Source organism: Antechinus flavipes, chromosome 1 (genome assembly GCF_016432865.1).
Source record: "Antechinus flavipes isolate AdamAnt ecotype Samford, QLD, Australia chromosome 1, AdamAnt_v2, whole genome shotgun sequence".
In the NCBI taxonomy this organism is placed as follows: domain Eukaryota; kingdom Metazoa; phylum Chordata; class Mammalia; order Dasyuromorphia; family Dasyuridae; genus Antechinus; species Antechinus flavipes.
Genome location: NC_067398.1, coordinates 35,417,903 through 35,443,884, shown reverse-complemented (window position 1 = coordinate 35,443,884; position 25,982 = coordinate 35,417,903). Strand labels below are relative to the sequence as shown.

Sequence of the window (25,982 nt, the reverse complement as noted above, 5' to 3'; positions counted from 1 at the left end):
GTGATAAATTCAGATGGAAAATTTTGATAGAGTAATAAAGACTTTAAAAGTTCTTTCAGTTAGAATGAGGGAGGATGTCATTTGAATTGTATCTGTAAAGTTGGAATAGAAATGTGGCACTTCAGCAGAAGAAATGAGGACTGGTATGAACAAAAGTCCCAAGACAGGTGACACCAGAAGAAGAGAAAAGAAGGAAAAAAGCATAATAATTTTATTATATATTTAAAAGGATTAGCAAGTTGCACATAATAGATTTGCAATGTTCATGTACAACTTTTTTTTTGCTATTCTATAATGGAAATGCTTGTTTAATTTCTTTAAGTTCAGAATAAAATAAATACAATTTTTAAAAGAAGAGGGTACAGAAATTAGATAAAAAGATGGCACTGTGGATGGGATGCTAGACTTGGAGTAAGGAAGATAATAAGTTCATGTCCAGCCTCACATATTTATGAACTCTGGGATCAGAATAAAACACTACACATCTCCTAGCCTCAGTTTCTTCATCTGGAAAATGAAACTAATAGCCCCAGCCTAACAAAGTCTGTCTGAAAGCCAAATGAGATCAAACTATGTAAAATGCTTTTATAGCTTAAAGAATTATACAGACACAGATATATAACACAATACAAAACACACACACATATAAATACATATACACTATCTATCTATACACATATACATGTATGATAGCATCTTATAGGAGGACTGTGTTTTTACATACATGTATTTTTGTATATGTATGTCTAACATATATCTGTGCATGTATCTATATACTACTTATTTTCAGTAGCAGTAGTTTTGTGATTTTTTTTTTTTCCCATGGGAAGATAGCGTATATGGAAAAAAGCATAAGATAAAGCTGGAAAGACAAGAATCTTATATGCAGATACAAGGATATTATTGTAATCAAAAAGAAAGAAGCCAATATCTTGGGAAAATTCTTGCTGTGGGAACTAACTATAAAAGAGAAGAGAATGTTTGGGACCCAGATGAGATGTTCAGTAAGTCAGTCTATTTCAATTTCTTTGGTTGTCTAGGTGTCTAATTCTTAAACTCCTGCTAAATGTTGATTGAACTTAATGGTAAATTCTTCCTAGGGCAATTCTTCTTTGTCCTGACTCCCATATGGTTAATTTGCAATCGCCTCCCCTTCCCCCTTCCCAATCTTGCTACCGCCCCCAACTGTGAAAGGAAATACATATGGCCTGACAGATCATTGGAAAACTTGTAGTTGGAGATGCTCTCTTTTTTCTCAAAGATGTTACTCCCTCCTTCACACACTTATTTATAAGTTATGGAGAAAGTTAGATCCCTACTCTGGATGATTTTGCTATATACTTTATAAGACCAGGTGAAAAAAAGTATTATCTTAATAATAACATAATGACTACACCAATAATAATAATAATAATACCTAACATTTATTTAGCACTTACTGGGTACCAGACACTGTGCTAAGAATTTTACAGTTGTCATATTTGATCCTCATAACAAACCTGGGAAATAAGTATGATTGTTATCCTCATATTTATAGATCTGGAAGAAACAGAAGTTAAATGACTTGCTCATATTCACACAGCTAATAATTATCAGGGATAAGATTTGAACTTGGATCCTCCTAACTCCAGGTCTGGTACTCTCTCCTTTGTACCCCAAAATATCAAAGACCAGAAAATTATTAGAAGTAAATGCTGTAAAATTACAAAGAACAAACTTGGCTCCAAACAAGAAACATCTCATTGACAAGGGGATTCCCCAAAACTGTTTCTCTCTCTCTGTCTTTGGGAATGAGCCATGAGGTAAAGCACCTGAAGCTTCTTGAAGGAGAAAATCTCCTTTAACTTTGCCTTAGTGAGAGACAACCCCAGGGAATCAGATAAAGTGCTTTATCTAGGTGGGGTTGGTTCAGTCCCAGAGCTAAAGAATTCCAACCCTATTCAAATGAAGATCTTCTATTCAGTTCAACTCAAGCTGTACCCAGCCCCATCAAGAGCAACTGCCCCAGCTTGTAGCTAAGGCTTAAAAGAGCCAGCCTAGAACCTCTCTTTACAGAGAGCCATGCCATGCATGCTATACCAAGGAAACCTCTGCCTGCTGGAATAATATTCTCTTTCAGCGCTACTCTCTCTTTATCTCCCTCACCTATTTCCCTAATGAGACTTTATGTCTCTCTGTCAAGATTTCTCTCAACTTTACTTTCAAATGCCTAAAACAAACCTCTTTTTATCAGTCTAGCTTTTTTGGGTTTGTAAAGACGAAGAATGTCTGTGCCATCAGTAGGGAGATTCCCAAAACTTCGGACCCATGCGCTGAATCCCAAGGGAGTGCAGGGGAACCAAACCTCTCCATTTGGGTCCCTGAACATCGAACTTGCCACTAGACCTCATCATTTAACTCCCTGACCACCCTAAATCTAGACCTCATCATATTTTGGTTCCTAGAACCTCAAAACCTAAACCTCATCATCATGAAATGAATGTATCTCTTTTCATTTCTCTGCAAAAGGAGGAAGAACCTCAAGTGTGTGGCATTGCATATATTTTCAAGATTTATCCATATCTTGATTGGTTTCACTGATAATTTTCCTTTTCTTTTGTATTTTTTTCTTGAAAAATATTCTTTATCACATGGGATGCCTTTGAGAGCAAGGATACTAGAAGAAATATGATAACGTAAAACTTACTAAAAAAGATCTCTATTTCTTTTAATTCTGTTGCTTAATTCTCAACCACTTACTTAATTAAGGTATTGTTATTTGTATTAATAACATCTGTGCCTGACATGATTTTTCCTAGATGTAAACCAATAAATGGAGTGGGTTGACCACAGCTTTGTTTTTGGATGCTGGGATTTAAAGGACATTGTCAACACTTGTAGTCATTTAGCAGCTAGAAACAACTAAATTTAGCACCTCATTAGCAGGACTAATTAGTGCTACTAGGAAGCTAGTAGATGGCAGATGCTTCTTTCTAAAGGCAACCAAACCCCAGGTGAATTCCCTTTATTTTGCCCTAGACGTATTTTCCCCAGCCATTGTCAGGAGATGACCTAGGATGTGTTCCATCACCTGGATCCCAGAACCTACAGCATAGGTGAGGTCTTCCCTTGCCTTTACTAGAACTCTTTCATGCTCCTTGCCTCAAGAACTAATAGTGCTAGTTATGGGTGGCTCTATGAACCTCTCTGACAGAAATTTATTTATTTCTTAAGCATAAATTCTGAAAATATTTGGCTAAAATTGACAGAAGTCAAAGAGGAAACTGAGGCTCAGAAAGTGAAATAACACAATTGGAATTAGAAATAAGTTTCCCAGCCTGCCATTACTTCTCTCTTTACAACAAACAATGGATAATTTAAAACCAATTTGTGTTTAGCTCTGGAATATATTATATAAGTTTTCATACCACCTTCTCTAAATTAAGATGCATATATAGAATAATAAAGAAGTAATGGACTATGTGTGGTAGATAGAAAGATTACTTCACATTTAGTCAGAAAGAACTGCCTTTGACATATACTTTGACAAAGAAATCCTGTCTTTGAGAAACACTGTCTGTGTCACCTTATACAAGTCACGTCACCTTGAATTGCCAGACAACTGGAGCTTGTATAGCTAGTTTATAACTATAAGTAGCAAAGAAGTTTCTGGTCTGTGTTGGTACTTGTTTTTTAGGAGGCTGTCTATCCCAGTGAAATCACAGATCCAATCCAAAAAAAAAATATGGAAGAACAAATTTAATTCATGCTACTTTCATAAACCCCAAGCAATAACAGAGAGAAGTGGTACAAGACACTCCTATTCTTTAATTTCCCTTACATCCAATATCTAAAGAATTTCCAAACTCTCAAACATTCATTGCAGTCTGTTCCTTGCTCATCTACCAAAACCAATACAATTTAGTCCCTTACCTGCTTTCTCCTGGATTATTTTCATAGCTTCTAAATTTGTCTGCCTGTTTCTAATCTTCTACCACTAGAATTCATGAATATCTTCTCCCTTCTCAATATGAGAAGAAAGAGGTTAGGAAGGAAGGTATATTTCTCATAGCTATCAAAAAAGTTCTATTTTAAGGTACACATCACTCCCGTACTCTACCCTTCAAATCTAAGTTAAAACCCCATATTCTGTAAAGAACCTTCCCATACCCTCTGAAATTTGGCATTTGCAAAATATACAAAGGATGACATCACCTTACATCAAAAACCTCCTTAATAGCAAAAGTTGCTTCCATTGGACCAGTGTAGGGTAAGTGCTAGGCTGAATAGATCATAATGTTATAAAGAGGTTTCCATGTGGTCTTCCCCATTCGATTTTATACATACACACACACACACACACACACACACACACACACACACACAGAGTGACTGGCACATAGTAAATACTCAATAGATTTCTGTTGACTTGTTCATTTCACTTGATTTGCTCAGTAAACAATAGTGCTTCCCTATTGTCTCTAAGATAACATACAAGCTCTCAAATTTAGCATTTTTAAAATCCTTCATAATCGGCAGCCATTCTGTTTTCCCAGAATTACTTCACATCTTTTATTCTTCCTTTCACTCACACTAGCCTGTGCTTGCTATCTGGAATCTGTATACCTTTTCTGATTTCTATGAATGCCCAGGATATCCTATGCTTGCCTCTCCCAGTTAGAATCATCTTTCATTTCCTTCAAGGTTCCTCTCAAGGGCCACTTCCTATGAGAAGCTTTTTGTGATCCATGTAGATCTTCATGCTTTCTTCTTGATCATATTATTCTGTATTTAATTCTCTTAAAAATGATTGCTTTTTTTTTTTCCTGAGGCAATTGGGGTTAAGTGACTTGCCTAGGGTCACGCAGCTAGGAAGTATTAAGTATCTCAGGTCAGATTTGAACCCAGGTCCTCCTGACTTCGGGGCTGGTGCTCTATCCACTGTGCCACCTAGCTGACTCCCAAAATGTTGCTATTCTTTAGTAGAATTTTAAATTTCTTGAGTGGAGAAGGTCCCACTTTTCAGTTAGACTTTCAGACTCCAGCACCTAATCAAGTTTCTGATATATGTAAATAATTTTATGGTCTTGAATATTCCTTTAATTTGTCCATAAATTTTCATAAAATAGATTTTTACAAATGTATAACAGATGAATTATTTTTTAAAAGAATATTTATTTGTATCCCATCCACAGTACTTAATATATATGTTTTAAGATATTTAATACTTTATATATATATTAAAAAAAAAATATCTGGGTGTCCCATCATACCTCAGGAAGGCCGCAGCCTATGGATCATTTGAACTCAGGAATTCTAAGCTGCAAGTAAGCTAGACTGTTTAATGACCGCACTAAAGCTGGCACTGATATGGTGAACATCTAAGAGTGAGAGGCTACTAAGCGCCTAAGAAGAATGGAACAGACTCAGGTTGATAATGGAACAGATCAAATCTCTGTTACCTATCAATAGTCAGGCTGGGCCTGTCAGAGCTTGATAATGAGACCCAGTCTACTACAAATGTTTGATTTATAAATAGAAACATATTAAGAATAGTGAGTAAAGCCAAAAAGAAGAGACGGAATCTCATTTGTTGTGTTAAATCATTTTTCTTTTTTCTTTTTGATTTCCCATCCCTGTGTGGACATGTCAAGCAAGCCACAACAGATGCCCAAATTTTAAAAGATATTTTCCCCTTCGAGTACACTGGTCCAATGGAAGCTACTTCTGCTATTAAGGGGGTTTTAATGTAAGATGATGTGATCCTGGGTACATTTTGAAAATGCCAAGTATTGTGTTTGAGAAAGGAAACACCCCCTTTTTTAATTCCCTTCCCCCATTAGGAGGAGACTTGGTTTGTGTTTCAAATCATCTCAGTCATTTTATTCCTTTCTGCACACTGCAGCTAAAACCAATGATAAATATCTCCTGCAATGTAAAATTACTTTGAAAGAACAGCAGATTAAGCAGGATAAAGTTGGTGAGGATAGAGATTTGGTTGTTAGAAAATAATCTTTTCAAATATTGTCCCCTCCCCAATAGAAGCTGTTTATTGTGATAATGTTGCTCCATTTAGCAAGTAAGAGAAATTTTGGACAGCCAGATTTTACTGTTCCCACTCAGTTATAATCCTGAGACTTGATATTTTGATGGGATAGTAGTTTAGTTACAAATTGCAGATAATACGAAGATAGAGATACTAAAAGATACTTCAGTATAATGATCTTTGGTTAAAATAACTTCAAATGTACATTCTTTTTGTTAAAAGTTGTAAATCTTATCCCACATCTTATCTGAGTAACTTCCCATTTCTTATCCAGCCACTTTAGTCTCTCATTTCTGAATAAAATCATAGATATGTATGTGTAGAATATATGTATAATTTTGTTTTTATTATGACTTTTATTTGTTTTTTTTCTTTGTATTGAAGCAGAGTAGATGTATTAACCATAAGGCTCAAAAAGTTCTTAGTATTCAAGTTTTGAAATGGTGATTTTGTTTTGCTTCTTTTTCAAACATTGTTTAGGGATGCTTATGTATATCCTAAAACATGGCCTTATTTTCTGTTATACTCTAGAAACCATTTAGGTCAATTATGTTAAGTCGTAAAGAGACTCTTTTCTAAATTGATAATGTAGCCTTTCTAATGAAGAAAGTGACAGAGCTGACTATAGTTAGTTTATCACTGACAATTCATTTATCATTTTTTAAACATGGAAGTATATCCTGTTTTTTTTTTTTTTTATTTTCCCCATAGTAATTAGGTATAAATTATCATCAAATTTTAGTACCTTAGAACTTCAAAATCAGGAGAATATCTAGCCAAAATAAAGAGAGGTGTTTTTTTTTTTTTAATTAACTTTAAAAGAGAGGAAAACTTGGGCTCAAATTTCATGATAAAATAGCTACTGTGTGTCCCTGAGAAAATCATAACTATACCTCAGTTTCTTCATCTGTAAAATATGATAATTGCACTCTGTTACCTCTTAGGTCAATGATCATATGAAAGAATTATCCAGGTGACTCCTCCCACAGAATAATTATCATGCAAATATTTTTAAAATTGTATTTACTAATGATATGGACAAATTTTTAAGAATTTCCTAAACTGATGGGCTTGGCTTTCCTTGTTGAACTGTTGGTGCTGGCATAGAAAAAGATAACAAGAAAGTAATCACAAAGGAAAAATGAAGGGGAACGAGCAATGGATAAAGAGGGGGTGTCTGTAGAACTCTATTCTTTTCATTAGAGCTGTGATGAGAAAGATGGTCAGGAGAGTAAAATGGTAGGAGGTGTATAGAGAGATGAGAATTAGTCTACTAGTTTTAAAAGCAAATGCGTTCATTCTACATTTCCATAGCAACCACTCAATGGTCAGGACAAAGTTGGGTTAAAAATTAGGAGAAATATAAATGAAAATGACCTATAGGTATCATATCACAGATGTGATGTAATCTATTGCAAAGATGGCAAAAAATAGAAATGATAGATATTAGAGAGGCTGTAAGAACAAATCAATGCAATATTCGTAAATCTGTGAATTGGTCCAGCAATTCTGTGAAATTACTTGGAATTATAGTAGACACTGTCACAGTGGATTGATCATAAGCCTTAATCCAACAATGTCACTATTAAACAAAAGCCTCAAGGAATTCAAAAGTACACACAAAGATCCTATAGAAATATGAATATATGAATAGAAGGATAGTTTTTTGTTTTTTTGTTGAATAAAAGTGATTGTCTTTCAGTTAGGGAGTGGTGAAATGACCCTGACAATTGACACATAAAAAATGAATACTTATATTTATATTTATTTTATGTATTATATTTATTATAATATTATATAAATATGTTATATTTATATAAAAAAGAATACTTACATTTGAGACATCCTAGGTGGCTCAGCAGATAGAATACCAGCCTTATAGTAAAGAGTATATGAATTCAAATAGGGCCTTACAAACTCACTAGTTTATGTGACTTATCTCCCATTGCTTCCTGCCACCAAATAAATAAATTAGGTATACTTAGGTGAACCTTTGCAAAATAAATAAATAGAATTAGTAGAATAATTTATACAATAACCACAATGATGTAAAGGAAAGCAACTTTGAACAAAGTTCAGAGAACCACAGGTCTATGAGCCCTTACCTTTTTTCAACAAAGAAGGTGACCTATAGATTCAGAATGCAGCACATATTGGCAGACAATTTGTTGCTTTATTTTGGTTAGTGGTACTTTTTTTGTGACAAAAGATGGTTATAGTTGGGAAGAGGGTCATGAGAGAGTAATTAAAAAGGGCATCAATAAAATATTTAATTATTTTTATGGATAGCAGAGAGGTATATAGTGGGTATGAGTGGACTACAACACATGCAAATTAGTCATTGTGCAACCACACTGTTCTCAAATAGAATGTCAAACTCAAAAAGAAACAGATTTTTATTGGATATATATTGACTTAGAAAACAACAAATCAGCATTATCTACGTTACATAATATTTTTATTCATTTTGTGGAATGTTTCTCAATTACATTTTATTCTGGTTCTGCTATACTGAGGAGAGCTGAGAGTTTGATAATTCTGGTATAAAGAATATAATTGTTGGGCAATTAGTTGGTGCGATGGATAGAGCACCAGCCCTGAAATCAGGAAGATCCGAGTTCAAATCTCATCTCAGACATTAAACACTCTCTGGCTGTGCGACCCTGGGCAAGTCACTTAATCCCATTTGACTTAAGGGGAAAAAAAGATATCACTGTTCAACTGTGATTGAAAAAAGGTGTATCAATAGGTAGCAAAAATGATATGCAAATAATGGATTTCCCATTGCTTCATTTGTATCCCTGTAATATCCTCCCACCAGCATAATGTGAGCATCTTGAGGATGATGACTGTTTTCATTTATATTTTTGTATTCCTAATATCTAGAGCAGTGCCTGGCACATAGTAGGAACTTAAAAAATGCTTCTTAAGTTGGATTGAATTGAATTGAAATAGAAAGCAGAGTGGATTCTCTGTAGAAAAAATATCATAAAGGTGACTCAAGTTTCCTGTCCCCTTTCTTATATTACAATAATTTTCCAAGTAGAACAGAAGAACAAAGTCCAGTTGAACATAAAACATCCCCACGCTGGCCATGTCTGGCAACATATGTCTTGTTCTAAATTTATAGTTTTCCACCTCTCTGCTGAAAGAAGGGAAGTATGCTTTAGCCTTTAGTCTTTGAAGTCAAAATTGCAGTAAAATACAAGAAGAATTGTACTCATTAAATATCTGCTTTATTGAGGTTTTCTTTTTTAAAACTGGAAAAAAGGAGACTGGACTTTAAAATTCACTGCTGTAGGTCAAAATATCTTTAGTCTTTTCCTTTGATTTTTTTTTTTTAAGTTTCAAAATAATAACTAGGAGAATGCCAAACATGGATTGGAAGCCTTCGAGAGTGATTCCAAAAATAACGTTATGTGTTTTTCTTTTCAACAACTTTCTATTTGTTTCAATGCTATAAACAAAGAGACATACATGAATTATACCTACTGTGCTCCTATAAATTGAATTCTACTTGTCTTATTAATTTCTCATGCTGTGGTTCCATTTATTATAGCGAACAACCCTCAATGACACTGAACAAATAGGTCTCATATTATACAAAAGAAAAATGAGTATTTTAAGCTCTTCTAAGCCCAACACAGCAACTGATTAGAGGTAAACCTAAAGTTTTTTTTTTTTTTTTTTTTAATTTTTTCCCCCCAGACAATTCATTTACAGTAAAATATTTTGAAGGGAAAAAAAATCGTAAGATGTTGGTTGTCTTTGTAGGAGTGAAACATTAAGTTCAGCAATTACCTAGTGGATCCAATCTGGATAATTAGGGACAAAAGACTTATTTTTGGTTCAAAGCAATCCCCCCTCCCCACTGAATCATATTATCTGATTAATTGGCTTACGTCTACACTTTCTCTCGCCTCTGCAGATTCAGTCAGCTTTTTATTTGTCATCATTTCAAAAATCACAAGACTAATGAGATATGTTTTTATCCAGACTTGCTAGTTTCCAGGAGGAAAAAAAAAATGTCTAGCAATCTTAATGAAGGTCAAGAGAAATGTTACTCTACTCCTTCCCACCCAAAGCAAATGCTGTGCTATTTTGGATTCCAAAGGTTCCTGAAAGGGGGAGGATACTTTAATTATACTGTTAAAACATATATTTGGTCTTGTGAACATTTAGTTTATTGTCTTTTCCCCCCTGAAACTTAGTTCTGTTCTGTTCTGTCTTTAAATAGATCTTGAAAATTTTAAAACTAAAATGAGAAGTACAGTATCGGTCCGAGAAGGACAGGGAGTCGTGCTGCTTTGTGGTCCCCCCCCTCACTCTGGAGGTAAGAAGTGGTTTGTTCATGTCCTGAGTATGGACAGAGTCAGAAACAAGGGGAAACCTGGTGTACATCTCCACCATCACCTTCATAACTGAATCGGAGATGTATGATCACCTGATCCATCATTAAATCGTGTCCATGGGTAATGGAATAGAAGAATGGCTTCCAAAGGCTGCCCATCCATGGGACGTTGTAAATGGCATGCCTTCATTCTAAAAGGGAGAATTGTTGGTCCAAATGGGTTATAGGGCATCCCCCAGGGCCCCTACCTCTCAGCAGAACTTCATTCTTCCTGTGCCATGACTGTTTGTTGTTTACTTCAAGGCCTTGCCTCTGAGAAGTCTTACATGAAAAGAATTGATGGTACCACCCATTGATTACCTTCTTAAGCCACATATAGAGAAGGAACCTTTTTGTAAGAAGGGGTGGGGGAGGAGTGGCGCTGAGATGACAGATTGTCTGTGACATTAGCATGGAATGGGATATTGCCAGTGGTTCAGAAGCTTTCACATCTAAAGAAAAGACAGATAAATGCATCCAGCAGACATGTGTCTTGAATTCTGGATATGTTTTTCTAAAATGTGCTCACTGTTAGAGTCCTGATTCTTTCAGGGACAAATAAGGTAGTTATTAATACACAAATAACTATTTTTAGTTAGCTTATGCTTTGTAGAAAAGTGACAGGCAGGTAGGTGAGTGGCTATGACCTTCAGCCAATCAAATCTACAAGAATAGACTGATTAACTACTATGAACTGAGTGCTAGACAAACATGAATGAATCCTTCCCTCCAGAATCTTCCATTATACTCCCCTATAACACAAATGCAAACCCATCTTAATAAAATATATATTCCGTTTCTTCCCTAGCTACTCCTTAAACACACACACACACACACACAACACACACACACACACACACACTCACATCTGTGCCCACACAGTTACTAGTTTCTTATATTTAAATATTTCCTTTCTTTTTTGTTTTTGTTGTTTTCTTTTCTTTCTTTCTTTTTCTTTTTTCTTTTCTTTTTTTTTTTTTTTTTTAATAACTTGGGGCTTTCTTTTTACTTTAGTTTGATTTTAGCCTCAAGATGCTTACACTGTTTCAGGGGAAATAAGTACAAAAATTAAGATGTACAAAATATAAACTAAAGGATGGAAGGGGGAGTTTTTTGACTTAGAGAACTTTCTGATTGAGATAACTCCCTTTAACAATGCAGCCTGAGCATCCTCTGCAACTTATAGTCTTGAAGTGTTGACTGGAGTACAGGAGTTATGCGATTTGTGTCTTGTGATTGGCCCAGGGTTGTGATCGTTCATTCATCTTTCATACTTGAAGAGTTCCAATGGCATCACAATGCTCAAGGCACAGTGCATTTGACTGTGGATGATTAGTCCAGTGGGAGCTTGCAAGCTTCTACCACAAGTCAGGTACAAGTAGTCTGAACATTTGGGATGGAGATATCTCTAGTTTTGTGTGTCTTGGGTTTCTTTTGTGCTCCTGTGATTCTGTTTTGCTCATGGAGCACAGTGCCTTCTTTAATGTGGGCTTGCCATGCTGGCTGAGATGCGACAGAGTATAGATCAGTTATCTAAATTTGGCCTGACAATCAACACCCAGAAAACTTCTGTTTTCTTACCAAGCAGTACCACAAATGTGGTACATTACAGCAAATAGAAAAAATTGGAATATTGTGGATAAAATCACCTGCCTTGGCATTCTACTTTGCAGAGATGTACACATCAGTGATGAGGTTAACACACACCTGGCCAGAGCTAGCTCAGTGTTTGGGAGGCTCCGGAGGAAACTGGGGAAGACAGGAGGTTTTAGGCCATCTGCCAACCTGAACGTCTGTAGGGCTCTTGGGTTGACTTTATTGTTGCATGCCTGCAAAACCTAGCTAGTGTGCCAGCGCCATGCCAGGAAACTGAATTTTCATTTGGATTGTTTTAGCTAGATTCTGGCAAGATAAGGTGTGGACGCTGAGGCTTTTTTCTTTAACTGAGTTACCAAGAATTCAAACTACTTCAGAGAGAGCAACTCCAATGGGCTGACCCTGTAGCCAAACTTGCTTGTCATAGAGATCAGAGGTGAGACTTGAACCCAGGTCTTCCCCCAAAAACCTAAGGGGATTGTTTGGCTTCCCCTCCACCCTCCCTTTCTCTCTGTTTCTGTCTTTCTCTCTGTCTCTGTCTCTGTGTCTCTGTGTCTCTCTCTCTCTCTCTCTCTCTCTCTCTCTCTCTCTCTCTGTCTCTTTCTATGTCTCCACCCCCCTTTCTGTTTCTCTGTCTCTCTGTGTATGTGTCTCTTTCTTTGTCTGTTTCTCTTTTTTCTCTTTGTGTCTCTCTCCCTTTCTCTTTCTGTCTCTTTTCCTCTCTCTCTTCCTCTATGTGTGTATATCTCTCTCTTCTCCCTCTTCTTTCTCTCTCTTTTTTCTGCTCTTTTTCTTTCTCTCTCTCTTACTCTCTCTCCCTGTCTCTTTTTGTCTCTCCCCTCTCTCTCTTTTCCTGTATATGTCTCTTTTCTCTCTTCTTGCTCTCCTCTCCTCTCCTCTCTCTTTTTCTCTTTCTCCCTCTTTCTCCTCACTCTCTCTCTCTCCTCCCTCTTTGTTTCTTTTTCTGGATTTGTAATTAGGGAGAACTGAATTCAAATCTGGCCCAGTAGTGTGTAATCCCCTGGATAAGCCTTTTAATTTATGCCTCAGTTTTCTCATCTATAAAATTAGGACAATAATTGTATCTCTCTCCCAGGTTATTGTGAAAATCCAAAAAGATCGTTTTTTACACCATGTAAATGTGGCTATGTACATGCTGTTTCTCCCTCCCATACACGTGCACCCTCCCCCCAATAGAATATAAAGACTTAATTTTTTGTCTTCATATCCCTAGTACTTAGATCAGTGCCTGACTTGTAAATGTGTAGAAGGTGCTTAATAAATGCTAACTGAATTGAATCAAATCAGATCTTTTGATTGGTGCTTTTGATTGCTTTGCATTATGGAAGAAGTTTGAAATGCACTCAGAAAATTAAATTCAAAGGGAAAACAACAGTAAGTGGCGCCAACCGCATAAATACTCAAAGCTGCTTTAAACTGTTTTGAATCCATCTTGCAGACGTGATGACAGTACGCAGTTGCCAGACTATTCCAGTCCTCCTAGCAGAGTTATACCAATAAAGTCCTGAGGTTGAACAGACATTTCTAAGGGTTTTTTAAATTAGCTATAATCACCGGGAACAAAAAAGCAATCGCTTGACTGATTAGGCATGCACACAGTACAGTCCTGGAGTAAGCTGGTGGAGGAAGGACGCTCCGAAGATGAGCCTTTTCTCATCTCATAAAATTAGGGAACCATGGTCAATCACAGCTATCCTGAGCAAGGAGGCTCCCATTTATCTCTACATTCAGTGATTTCACACGTTGTTCTGCTTTTTGGCTTTAAAAGATAGGAAATGAGGTGAAGATAGAAAATGAGTCTCATCGGGAGTGAAGAAAGAAAAAACTATCCCCAAATTGATGAACATTAGCTCTTAAGAGCTTGGAATATACACAGTGTCATGAAGGAGGCTCCCCTGGCTCTGTACTAGCCATAGAATAATTCTTCTTGAGCAGGAGAATATGTAAGCAAAAGGAAACATGATTGTCTCCGTGCTGAGATGGACAGGCTGAGATATGAAGGCACATTGGAAACTAAAGAAATAACTCTCGGGGTCATAAACACTGATGCTGGTCCAGTTAACTGGTGGAGTTGGAGTCAACCTTATAAATTGTACTCTTGGGAATCTGTCTTTAAGAGGCTCATCATGAAGGCAGGCATTCAACCCTCATCTGCCGCTGCTTTTTCACATTCGACCAGGATTTTGTGACTCCACTCAGGTCAGACTTTGTCTGTTTAGGGATCGCCGGCCATGTTCTCCCATCACTGAACTGAGCAATTTGGATTATGCATGGGGGTGGCTCACATCACATAAGAGATGAAGTTGATGTGATTTGGCCCCCTGGAAATTTTAAGGACATCTGAAACCATTCACTCGGATCACTCTCTATCCCTTGATGGCTGCTTTGTACAGCAGAAAATGCTGCCTTTGAAGTGAGAGGAACAGAGTTCAAAAGTTGCCTTTGCTAGTTGCTCCATTCTTCCAGAATAAGTTATGGGATGGTTGGAGCAAATAAAGTAACAAGCATGGAAGTGAAAGGCATAACCCAGAGAGAGAAAGAAATCATGGAGGCAAGGAATGGAAGTATTCAGGAGAAGGGTCTAAGACATTAACAGTCTAATCACATATATATGAAATATATATATATTTCATATGAAGCTTGACCATAAATGGCATTGCAAATAATTATGTTTACTTAGAACCTATTTTTGTTGTTGCTTAGTCATTTCAATCATGTTCAATGACACCATTAAGGATTTTCTTTGCAAAGATTGTAGGAGTTGCCATTTCCTTCTCTATCTCATTTAACAAATGGGAAAACTGGAGCAAATAGGGTTAAGTGGCTTTCTCTTAGTCACACTGCTAGTAAATGTCTAAAGCCAAATTAGAATTCAGGGCTTTCCTGATTCCAATCCTGTTTCTCTACTGATAATAACTATTTATTGGATAATTAATTTCATGGTATAATGCATTATCATTCAATTTTAGTCCAGTAATTATATTTAAATGAATTAATTTCAAAATATAAATGAGCTTAGAGAGGTGAAGCAACTTCATGGAGAGTGGGTATATCTAGGACAGCGAGATCTATGTTCAGATTTCATCTCAGATACTGGTTTTAGAATTCTGGACAAGTTTTAATCTCTAAGACATTAAGTTATAGGAATGGTGCTGACCTGTCTAGGGAAGACTATCACCCTTGAACACTCCTATTATTGAAATTAAAGAGCTGATCTCTGTCCTCTAAACCAGATCCATATCGGCCCCCTACTGACTTAGAGAAGCACATGTTCATATTATCCATGTTTCATTGTATTTTTATTTGTTTTGTAAAGTATTTTGTAATTATGCATTCATCTGATTGAGGCTATTTTTAAGAGTATTATAGCTGCTGAGAGCCAATAACTAAGAGTTTGATATTCATGATCTAGAGTATCATAATTCATTTTATTTAGTCCAAAAAAGCTAGAAACAACCAAATTAATGGTCCAGCAATAGGGAAATGGTTTGAGAAATCTGAATACTTTTGTGGAGTAATTACTATAATGTAATTAAGAGAGATACTTATAAAGAATAGAAAGAAAAGCTAGTTGCTATAGATTTGGCTTTGAAGTTAGAGTCTGGGAATTGGTGGTTAAGTCGATAGGTTGACCTTCTGGGTATTTTAGCACACTTGGTCAGGGTGGAAGGTAATGTCAGAGATACTGGAGACTGAGCAGTAAAGCTAAAGATGGCTCCAGAGGCTTTAGAGAATGTATTCTTTCTCCAAACCCCCAGCCCAAGGCAGCAGGCAGATAAGAGGGAGAAGGAGCCATGTAGTATGAGTGATAATAGGAAATTGGGATAAAAGTTTCCATTTCATTCCTCCTCTCACCTTAATCCTTGCCTTTGGCTCTTCCTCACCAGAATTTTCTCTTCCTCCCCTTGAACATCAGTCAAACTCCTGCTAGCCCCTATTTAAAGATAAAATGACGTTGACACATTCCTGAGACACATTGAGGTCTGAGAGACTATGGAGAAATAGACATTTTATCTTAATCTTTTTTTTTTTTTTTCAATTTTTTCCAGCTGGGAAAAGGCCAGGGTCAAAATTAGAAGTTTGCCATTTTATTACTCCCTCTGTATCTGAGCCTAACTTTTTTGGTCTCTTCCATCATTGACAGTGATTAAAAACTACTACTTTTCCTCTAGAATTTCTTAAATTACCTTTGGCTTAAGTAGAGAAATTAATTTGGCATTCTTTAAAATTCAACATGTAGTTTCAATTCAAGTGCTATTTGTAGAGCATATTATCTTAGGCACTGAATGAGATACAAAAAGATCTGAAATATGGTCCCTGCGATGATGGAATCTATACTTTAGTAAGGGGTACAAATCATTGGAGTTATCAGTTAATGATATAGCTATACATAGACAGTTGATTCTGAAATGGCTCCTTTGTTGGTGACTAGTAAATTTTGATCCATAAAAGTATAGTCAGTTTGATTTTTTTTTTTAAATTAAATGCTGTTTAGTGCCTATTACAGCTAACTTTTTCCATCCCTTTACTCAAGAAAAAAATTCATTGTGTGCCAGTGGAAAGCTTCTAAATAACCTGCAAGTGCTTGACTTCTTTCTTTTCTAGATTCTGAACTAATATAAATAATGATCCATTTATGACTTGATAGATAACCCCTACAAAGTTGCTTGGAGGTTTCTGGACTAAAACGAACTACCCAGAGTCACATAGAGGATTTGAATCCATATCTTCCTGTCTCTAAGCTTGTTATTTTGTCTGCTAGTGTAGGGAGACTTAAAGGATTTTTAAAGGATTCCTGCCTCAATTGGGACTCTTGTCTCCCACTCTTTTGATAACCTTCTCTACCATGTGCTCTTTTCATTATCATTCCAGAGTTATCATAGACCCAAGAAAAGACCCTGAAATTAACAAGGTGATTAAAGAGTCATGAATCAGAGGCAAGTTCTTGGACTCAAGGTTAATTAGCTAGATATTTAATTCTCAAAGCAGTTAATCTCCACGTGAATAATTGGAAGTTGATTACATTATCATTCCAGTTGACAAAAAAATAAACTACCCCACAAACTATTGGGAATTCAAATGTACAAGAAAATCTATCCAACAATAATTATTCAACACAAGAATGATATTACCTAACACTTGTATAATGTCTTATGGTTTTCAGAGAACTTTCCCATGTATTACCTGGCTCAGTCCTTAAAATAACTCCATCAGATAAACAAGACAGATGTTATTTATTCATTCTAACAAGTGACGAAATTGAGTTAAGCGACAGAGTTGGAACCTGAATCTAAATCTACATTTCTAGAGCTTTTTCTACTATGACTCAAATTGATCTTCTATTGTTCAGCTTCATAAGAAGAAAAATGTGTTTCCTTTTTAATCTAACTGTTCTGGATCATACATATTACTAATTAATGCTCATGTGGTGCTTTAAGGTTTATAAAGCACTTTTATTGTTTTTGTGTATCTCTCATTTGATAGTAGTGTGCTTAAGTATATGATGAATGCAAACGGTTACCGAGCTATACCTTATTCATCTAACATGGGGTTAACTATTAGGAACAGATTTTCATCCAACAATAAACTAGGACAATTTACTCAACATAGAGAATGGGTCCTGGCCAGTTCAGCTTAATGTTTAATCAGCAAGCAGGCGTCTTTTCCCGGAGAGTTTTCCAAGTCTGTGCTGGATGCATATTGTTCCCAAAATGGCAACCATGCACGCTGGCATTTGGTCTATAACAACATTGCTCCTGAGATGTGAAAGGGAAGGTGTGAGTTGCCAAACAACAGGTAGTGCAGTCTGGGGTGACTTTTTGCTAAAAATTGCCTTTTGAAATGTAGTGTGACAGGGGTGAGAGCTGTTAGCATCATCCACAGATGGAATGGGATTTACACCTCCTGGATCAACAGATTTTTTGCCAAAATGAACAAAAGAAAGTCATCTCAGGTAGATGAGACTGTGGGATCAGAAAGGAAAAAAAGTTGACTGCTTAATGATTTATAAATTCCACAAAGAGTAGGGAAAAAATTAATCTTTTAGGAAGGGGATCAGACTAAGCATCTCTATTTTAGAGGGTAATGTTTGTCAAAGTTTGGTGTCATCCACTTTAAAATTTTATGTGAAGATTAAAAATTTTACAGTTTAAAAGTTTTGGGGACTAATTATGGTTCCCCACTTTTGTAATCCCTGCAGCTAAGGAGGCCGAGGCTGGTAAGTTCCTTGGGTTTAGGTGTTTTCAGTTAAAACAGGGCTAGAGATGATTCGAAGGGGTACACTATGGTGAGCTCCAGGGAGCAGAGAGTTACCAGATTGCCTATGAAGGGATAAACTAGCCCAAATTGAAAAAAAAAAAAAGAGAGACTATGACAAAGATTCTGTACTGACCAACAGACCAGCATTGCCTTTAGGCCCATGAATTGCCTTCTATTATGGGTGATGGAGCTCTAGAACCCCCTGTCCCCTCAAAAAAAGAGCATTTTCAAATGGTGTATGAAAGTCAGCATGATCTAATGAATAAAGAACTAGTCTCAGAGTTTCAAATTTCCCCTCTAATACATCCTGGGTTTGTCACTTTAGCTAAAACATATAACCTCTCAGCATTCTCAGAAAAATTGCTAAGTCTCTAAGCTGTAGAGCAGCTATGATTTGCATTGTCTGAAGGAATTCACTACCATATGTGGGAATCACTTATTGTTCAGTTCAGTCATGTCTAATTCTTTATGACTCCATTTGGGGGTTTTCTTTGTGGAGCTATTGGAATGGCTTAACATTTCCATCTTCAGCCCTTTTTATATATGAGGAAACTGAGACAAACAAGGTAATGTGAGTTGCCCAGGATCCCATAGCAAGTAACTGTCCAAGATCAAATTTGAACTCAGAAAGATGAATCTTCTTGACTCCAGACCTGGCACTCTGTGCACTATGGTGCCATTAATAACTGTCTAAAACCTTATATTGACATTTACTTTGTGTGTATTATTGAACTACATGTGAGGTTTCATGTAGGAGACCATCAAAGCTATTTTAGAAAAAGAACCTTAAAATCTGAACCTATTAGTCAGCTTTCATATTAAAGTGGTAGATGACCCATGGCTAGGGATAGAAGTTGAAGCTTTGACTCCGATGGTGCAGGAATCATCCAAACCAGGAATCTCTTTCTACAAATGCAAATTAACAGATGTTCAACATATAAGAGTAATGAAAGATTAGTCAGTGAACGCCCAGTTCTGGGAGGATTCATAATCTGGTTTATCTGGTAATAAACTAAGGGATGCTTGATGAGCCAACTTCTGAAAATATGGAATAGAAGAGTCATGGCCTACAAGTATTTGTAACTATTTTCTATTTTCCTCTTAATGTAGTGAAAAAAAAAAGTCTTATTTAATTGCTTCCTATGTCAGGATTAGGAGCAATACAGATGGTCTCATTGAAACTTATTCTTTCTTTCTTGACGGCCACCACATTTATGGAGGGGAGTAGCATGCTCTCCTAGAGTTGTCTGGATCACTGAGAGGTTAAAGTGAGATTCACACAACTGATGGGCATCAGAAGCACCATTCCAATGAAGATCTTCCTGTCTCAAAAACTGACTTTCAATTCAATTTGTTCCTCTGCCTGCTCACGTTTTTTGGTTGTTGTTTTGTTTGTATGATGGATTCCTTTGGCAGTCTGGTGAAAGGGACAGATTACTCCAAATAATTTTAAATAGATAAAATAAGATCCATGGAATACAAAGGAAAGCAATTATATTGAATATAGTTATGAAAATATAATCCAAAACAAAGCAAAATAAGTTCACATAACCCAGTTCAAGACCCTTTGCAGTCTAGAGGACCCTGAATTGATACACAGGAAATATTTTGACTGCTATATAGCTAAATCAATAGTACAGATTTATTTTATCATGCTAAAAATCATTTCTAAAAATCTGAGTTTATAATAAAGTAGATTAGCTGAGTATAAGCTATTGTCTTTACAACATAGTCATTCTTATATGGCTTTGACCTTTCTTTAATTAAATATATAATATTTAATTAGATATAACTAAATATTAATTAATTAAATATAGTTAGTAGGTCAAATTCATAGGTCAGATGTTTTCAGAGAGGCATTATGGGGTAGCAGATGTAAATCAGCCTTAAAGTTAGGAATCCTTTGGGACAAGCTTACCCCTCATACATATTAACTATAGGACTAGAAATTTCAGAAAGGTGGAAATGTGCATTGCCAAAAGAAATTTCCTCCTTGTAAGTTCTTTACAATAATAAAAGGACATGGCTCAATAACAACAACAACAAAGATTTCAACATTTATTAAGTTAACTAATTCTTTGAATCCTTTGAATTGTAGAGATAGAAACCTAGGATACAGACAACAGAATTGAAACTAATCATTTTCAAGAGCTATGTAGCATTATGTATTCTAGCAGGTTACGGGAACAGATTTAATGACTCAAGTTGTGGAGAAAAAGATTGTAGATTTAATATAAAAAGAGAGGAGGAGGAATGAATTGTTGCTTGCATCATGTTTCAGCAAGTCAAAGTGATTAGGTGCATGGTATTTTCCCACAGGCTTGATTAAATTTGCACTTTAAATGTATTATTACATAAATGATCCTACATTTCTGGAAAGCCTTGGGGTCGATTCTTGGGAGACCCAAGGGAATTGATGACTGTTTCATTTTTGATAGACTGTCAGATTTTCACACATACTTAGAAGATGACTGCCAGTTCCTTATAAATTGTTCGCATGAGAGTATCCTTATCTTCTCATCATTTTCATCCTCTGGAGGGTGAGAGTAGAGTGTAAGAAAAGGAATTAAGTTGGAAAGGAAAGAGAGTTGGCCATTGCTTTGGAGAAAACATGGATTTGAGTTCTATTTATGACACATTCTTGTTTATGGATTAGAAGCTACCTGAAGGGAAGGAATTTTTCCTTTCATAGCGAATGATATGTAGTAGGCACTTAATAGACCTTTGTAGGCTGAAGAGACAGAATGAAGAAGTAGAAAATGGGTTCCCTTTATAATCAAAAGATAGGAGTTTTAATCCATTACATATTACCACTAAATTTATGATGTTATAATTTTGTTATTAATTGATTATCATATGGCCATAGTTGAATGGCTTAACCTTTCTGAAGCTCAGGTTTCTAATCTGTAAGATATGATCATACTTGTCTTATTTCCTCCAGAGGCTGTTGTAAGGAACAAATGAAATGTTGCCTAACACTTGTTTTATAAAGCATAAAGCCTTGTATGTGTCAGCCATTAGTATTATTATTATTAATTTACAAGATGTACAGAAACATACTTCCCCCCCCCAAAAAAAAAAATAAAAAGCCTGTTCTCCCTGCTCTGCTGGCACTCACCCTCCTAGTTAAAGGGAGACGTGTACCCTTGAGAAGATGCTGCAGTTAGAAGCTTATGAGTGGGAGCTGGAATCCTCTGCTTACAGATGCACAATTTCACAGAATTTATTTTTTTAACAAAAAGCCTGGATGGAATATTTTAACTTTGATGAAAACCAGGCTGCTACTTTAGCTAAAATAAAGCATTGCAAAGTTCTTTGTTTCTTACCTCTAAATAAGGAGAAAGAGGATAACAGAATTAGGACTGAGGGCAATCTTGGAAATCATTTCGTTTAATCCCCTCATTTTACAGGTAAAGAAACTAGAATCAAAAGAAGTAACTTGCAAGGTTTCATAGGCAGTAAATAGAGTTAGAATTCTTCCTCTTTTGATTCTAAGTAGAGATCTTCCCACTGCACTATACTACCCCAATGGCTTTCCATTGATTGAGGTTTTCTGTCAGAGAATCCTGGAAGAGTGCCATTTTAAAACCTCAGCATGACTTCTCCACTTGGGCAATGATAATAATTTGTTTCTGTGGCCATAGGTTGGATCAATATTGAAAGCTTCTTGAGAACAAGGACTGTTCCCACCCCCCTCTTTTCTTTTCTTTGGTGGTCAGTTTCTAGCATAATGCCTAGCATACAATAGGTATTAATAGAAACTTTTTGATTGTAAGCAGTAATCAAAGTATATATGGGGTAAATTTGAGGGGCATTGAATAAATTAGATTTGGAGATCAATTGGAAAGGAAAAAAAAAACAGAGAGAAGGTCCCAGAGTAAAATTTTAAAGTATGGAGATTTCAGCAATGGGGGAAGAGTTGCTAAATTAATTGATCTGCCCTTGGTACCACAAATATAGGGAGGAGAACTAGAATCCCAGTCTCCAAATAGTAAAACTTGACCCAAATGAAGATAAAATTGAGAAATGTTGAACAAAATAAATAAAAATACAGTTGCACATAGATAATATTAATTTGTGGTTTTCTAAATCAATATGTAGCCCACAGAAATCTATTTCCTTTTAAATATGAGTTTACAAGATTAGTAGATCTCTAATGTTCCTTTTGGGCTGCCAGGTTAGAGTTAGAGTTAGCCTGGTTAGAGTACTAGGCCTACAGTCCAGAAAACTATTCTTCCTGAATTCAAATTTAGCTTCAGATACTTAATAGCTGTGTGATCCTGGGCAAATCACTTTACCTTGGTTGCCTCAGTTTTCTCATCTGTAAAAATGAGCTGAAGAAGGAAAGGGCAAATCATTTCAATATCTTTGCCAGGAAAATCCCAAATGGAGTCTTGGAGAAAGAGAGAGAGGCAACTGAAAGTAATACATAGTCCTTCAAGTTCCAAATCTGTTATCCTCCTCACTTTGTGTAATAGAACTTCCTTAGTTCTCAGTATTTCCAGGCTGATAAATAAGAGGGTTCTTGCCTTAGAAGTTCTTGGAATTATTAAAACTGGAATCAATCAGTCAACCAATCATCTGTTTCAATTCCCTCGATTATATAAATAACAAAATCAAACCCCAGAGAGGTTGTGATTTGCTTAAGGTCACACAGCTCACTAATGGTAGAATGAAAATTAGAAATCCAAACTCCTGATTTAATAATCCAGGACTGTGCATCACAATTGTATTTAATCACCTCTCAAAGGTCCCTAGTGTACTGCTGAATACATGGCTAATTTTTCCTGGGTTTATATTCATATAGAGATAGAAAATCGAAAGTAATGTTTCTCCTTTCTTCTACCTTTTAGAAACTTTTTTCCTCCTTCAAGGCCTACCTCAGGAACTGTCATGTGTAGGAATCCTATCTTGATTCCACTAGTTGCCAGTGTTATCTCACTCTTCAAATTTCCATGTTATCATATGTATAATAATAAATGCTTGTTGATGGATAGTTTATTCCCAAATCTTAACTGAATGTAAGTTCCTAGAGAATAGGATTCTTTTGGGTTTGTCTTTTTTTTTCTTTTCTTTTCTTTTTTTTTTTTTAATTTCCAAGGTTTGTGGCATTGGGCGTTGCTTACTTTTTGTTCCTTTATTTCAACTGAATAAACCATGACCCCCACATCCTTTTATAATTGTTTCCCTAAAAGGTAATTAATCTGGCTACTCTGGAGAAAGAATAAAGAATTTTTTTCCTAATCCTGTCACATTCTTACTTCCCTTCTAAAAACCAACTTTCCCTCAATGCAAATAATATGTTTAAACTTAAAAACATTGGCAAAAGTAGCAAGAAGTTAGTGAAATATATATATTTCCAGAGGGTTTTGACAGGAACCTGATTCTAGACTACTTAACTCAGTGTTATAGTGACTACTGAAAACCCACATCCTTGGGTGATGAGAAATGAATGAATGATTGAATGAATAAGTACAAAGGGAAACCTCAAAGATTGTAAATCAAAATTAATGAAATATCCTAATTATACAGATTCCTAAATTTTGTAATTATTTCATTTTATTGCATTGAATTGCATGAATTAATTGAAAAAAGACCAATAATTGTTGCTAATTAAGACTTACAACTTTTTCAGTCTTACCCTATTTAAGACTGTAGAATAGGATTCAAATCTTGAGACTGAATGCCAACTTCCATGGTGACAATTCAGGTTTCACAATGGGTAATATTTTGGGTCCACGGCTGGGCATAGTGAAACAAGGATTAGAAACCTGGCACAGAGGATCCTGGTTATTCATATCTTTGGTATTCAACAAAATAAAAAAGACATCCAGAGGCAAAGAGCTAGGATTATAAAAGTAACAAAGCATTTGAAATCAGAAAAGGAGAAAGACCTAAGGGTAGAAACAGAAAACAGCCAAGATCAAAACTGATACAGGACAGTTCAAAGGAGGAATTCAAGCTTATCTGAAGAATTTGTTCTATAATGTTTTAAGTGATCTAGCTAGCTTTTAATCTGAAGTGTCCACACTAGTCCTGCCCACTTGAAATCTCTAATGGTTGATCACTGTGGGAGATTCCAGTTCACCTTTGCATCCTCATGTAGCAGGTACAATGGATAGCCTCATCTGAAGTCAGGAACTCCTGAGTTCAAATCTGGTCTCAGATACTGTGTGATCCTGAGCAAGGCACTTAATACTGTTTGCCTTAGCTTTCTGATTTGTAAAAAAATGAGCCTGAGAAGGAAATAGCAAATCTATAGTATCTTTGCTGAGCAAACATCAAATGAAGTCAGGAAGAGTCAGAAGTGACTGAAAAAAATGACAAAGAATTTGTTGAAATTTTGGGGGTTTTATGATACACACCTATTCTGTTGGGTACATTGATTAGTGGGTTTTTCCCTCTAAATGAAATTATATTCCAATCCTTTAAATGGGACCCCCTTATAATTCTTTCTATTCAGCATATATTAAGAGCTTACTTTGTGTGCTCTGCTAGAAGAATACAAAAAAGAAAAATACACTGTTACGGCCTTACAGGAGCTTACATTCTACCAGAGAAGTGAATACAAGTAATTTGGGAGAGATTGGCATGAAAAGAAATCACCAGAAACTATATTCTTCACTTTCTAGCAAAGATTTCTTGCTTCTTGGTGTACATTTTAGCCAAGTAATTTTCTGAAACATAAATTCCAAATTTATGCGATACTAATTAATGAGACTTTATTGTAGCTGGAAAGTATGTAGATGAATTTTAAAGATGAATTTTCTAGGACACTTATGGTAAAGCTTTGTGTCCAGTCCATTCATCATGAAGACCTGAGGTCCAGCCCTATCTCAGACAAATGCTGCCTGTGTGACTATTAGCTCATTTAACATTTCCTTGCCTCCAGGACATTTCTTAAACTGTGTTACAAAAAAAAAAAAAAAAAAAAAAAAAAAATGAAGAGCTGCATTGATGGAAGTCTCACCATCCAGGCATTCTGTATAGCAATGAAATCATTGGTCTAGACAAACAAACACATAGATTTGTGAACTTTGAGAGATGGGCTCAGAAAACTAAGCAGCAAATGATCCATGTAGCCTAATTAAGATAGGAGGGATGGGCTGACCAGTAGTGGAGAAGATAATGTAAAAGAAGCTTAAAGATTTCTTTCACTGTTTCTGTCTATGTATTTAGGTTAAACATACCTGGAAAACTGATGGTGTAATCTTTCATTGATTTTTCTTTTTTTTAGCACAAAATTGTTTCCAGTTTATGAATGCTTTAATTCTTGCTTCTAGTTTTTCATTTTATGCCAATCCTTTGGAAGAGGGGAGGGGAGGAAAGGAGGGAGAAATATTTAGAACTCAAAATCTTGTAAATACGAATGATACAAATTCCTTGCCATGTAATTGGGAAAAAATAAAATACTATTTAAAAAAGAAAAATAATAATAAACACCAATTAAATTAAGTCCTACAATGTATTGGGAAGAAGGGAATGAGTTTGTTATTTCATTTCCATAAGGAAATTTCTTCCACCAATGCAGATTCTACCTACTCTGCAATTTAATATCTTAAACAGTGAATGATCAAATGTATTACCCTGCCTAGTGTGTAAGTGTAGGTGGACAGACTTGGACCTAGGTCTTTCTAAATTGAGTCTCACTCTTTGGATTCACTATGTCCTTAATATTAACTATAATGAATA

The 25,982-nt window shown here is 35.8% G+C and overlaps 1 protein-coding gene across 1 annotated transcript in view; it reads left to right on the top strand.

Annotated features, from left to right (window-relative positions):
- Nucleotides 1-25,982, top strand: part of CNTN3 (contactin 3) — a 433,701-nt gene that overhangs the window by 250,227 nt on the left and 157,492 nt on the right. The window contains exon 5 of the mRNA XM_051980952.1: nucleotides 10,263-10,358. Coding sequence (XP_051836912.1) covers nucleotides 10,263-10,358 — 96 coding nt within the window. The remainder of the gene's footprint in view (nucleotides 1-10,262; nucleotides 10,359-25,982) is intronic.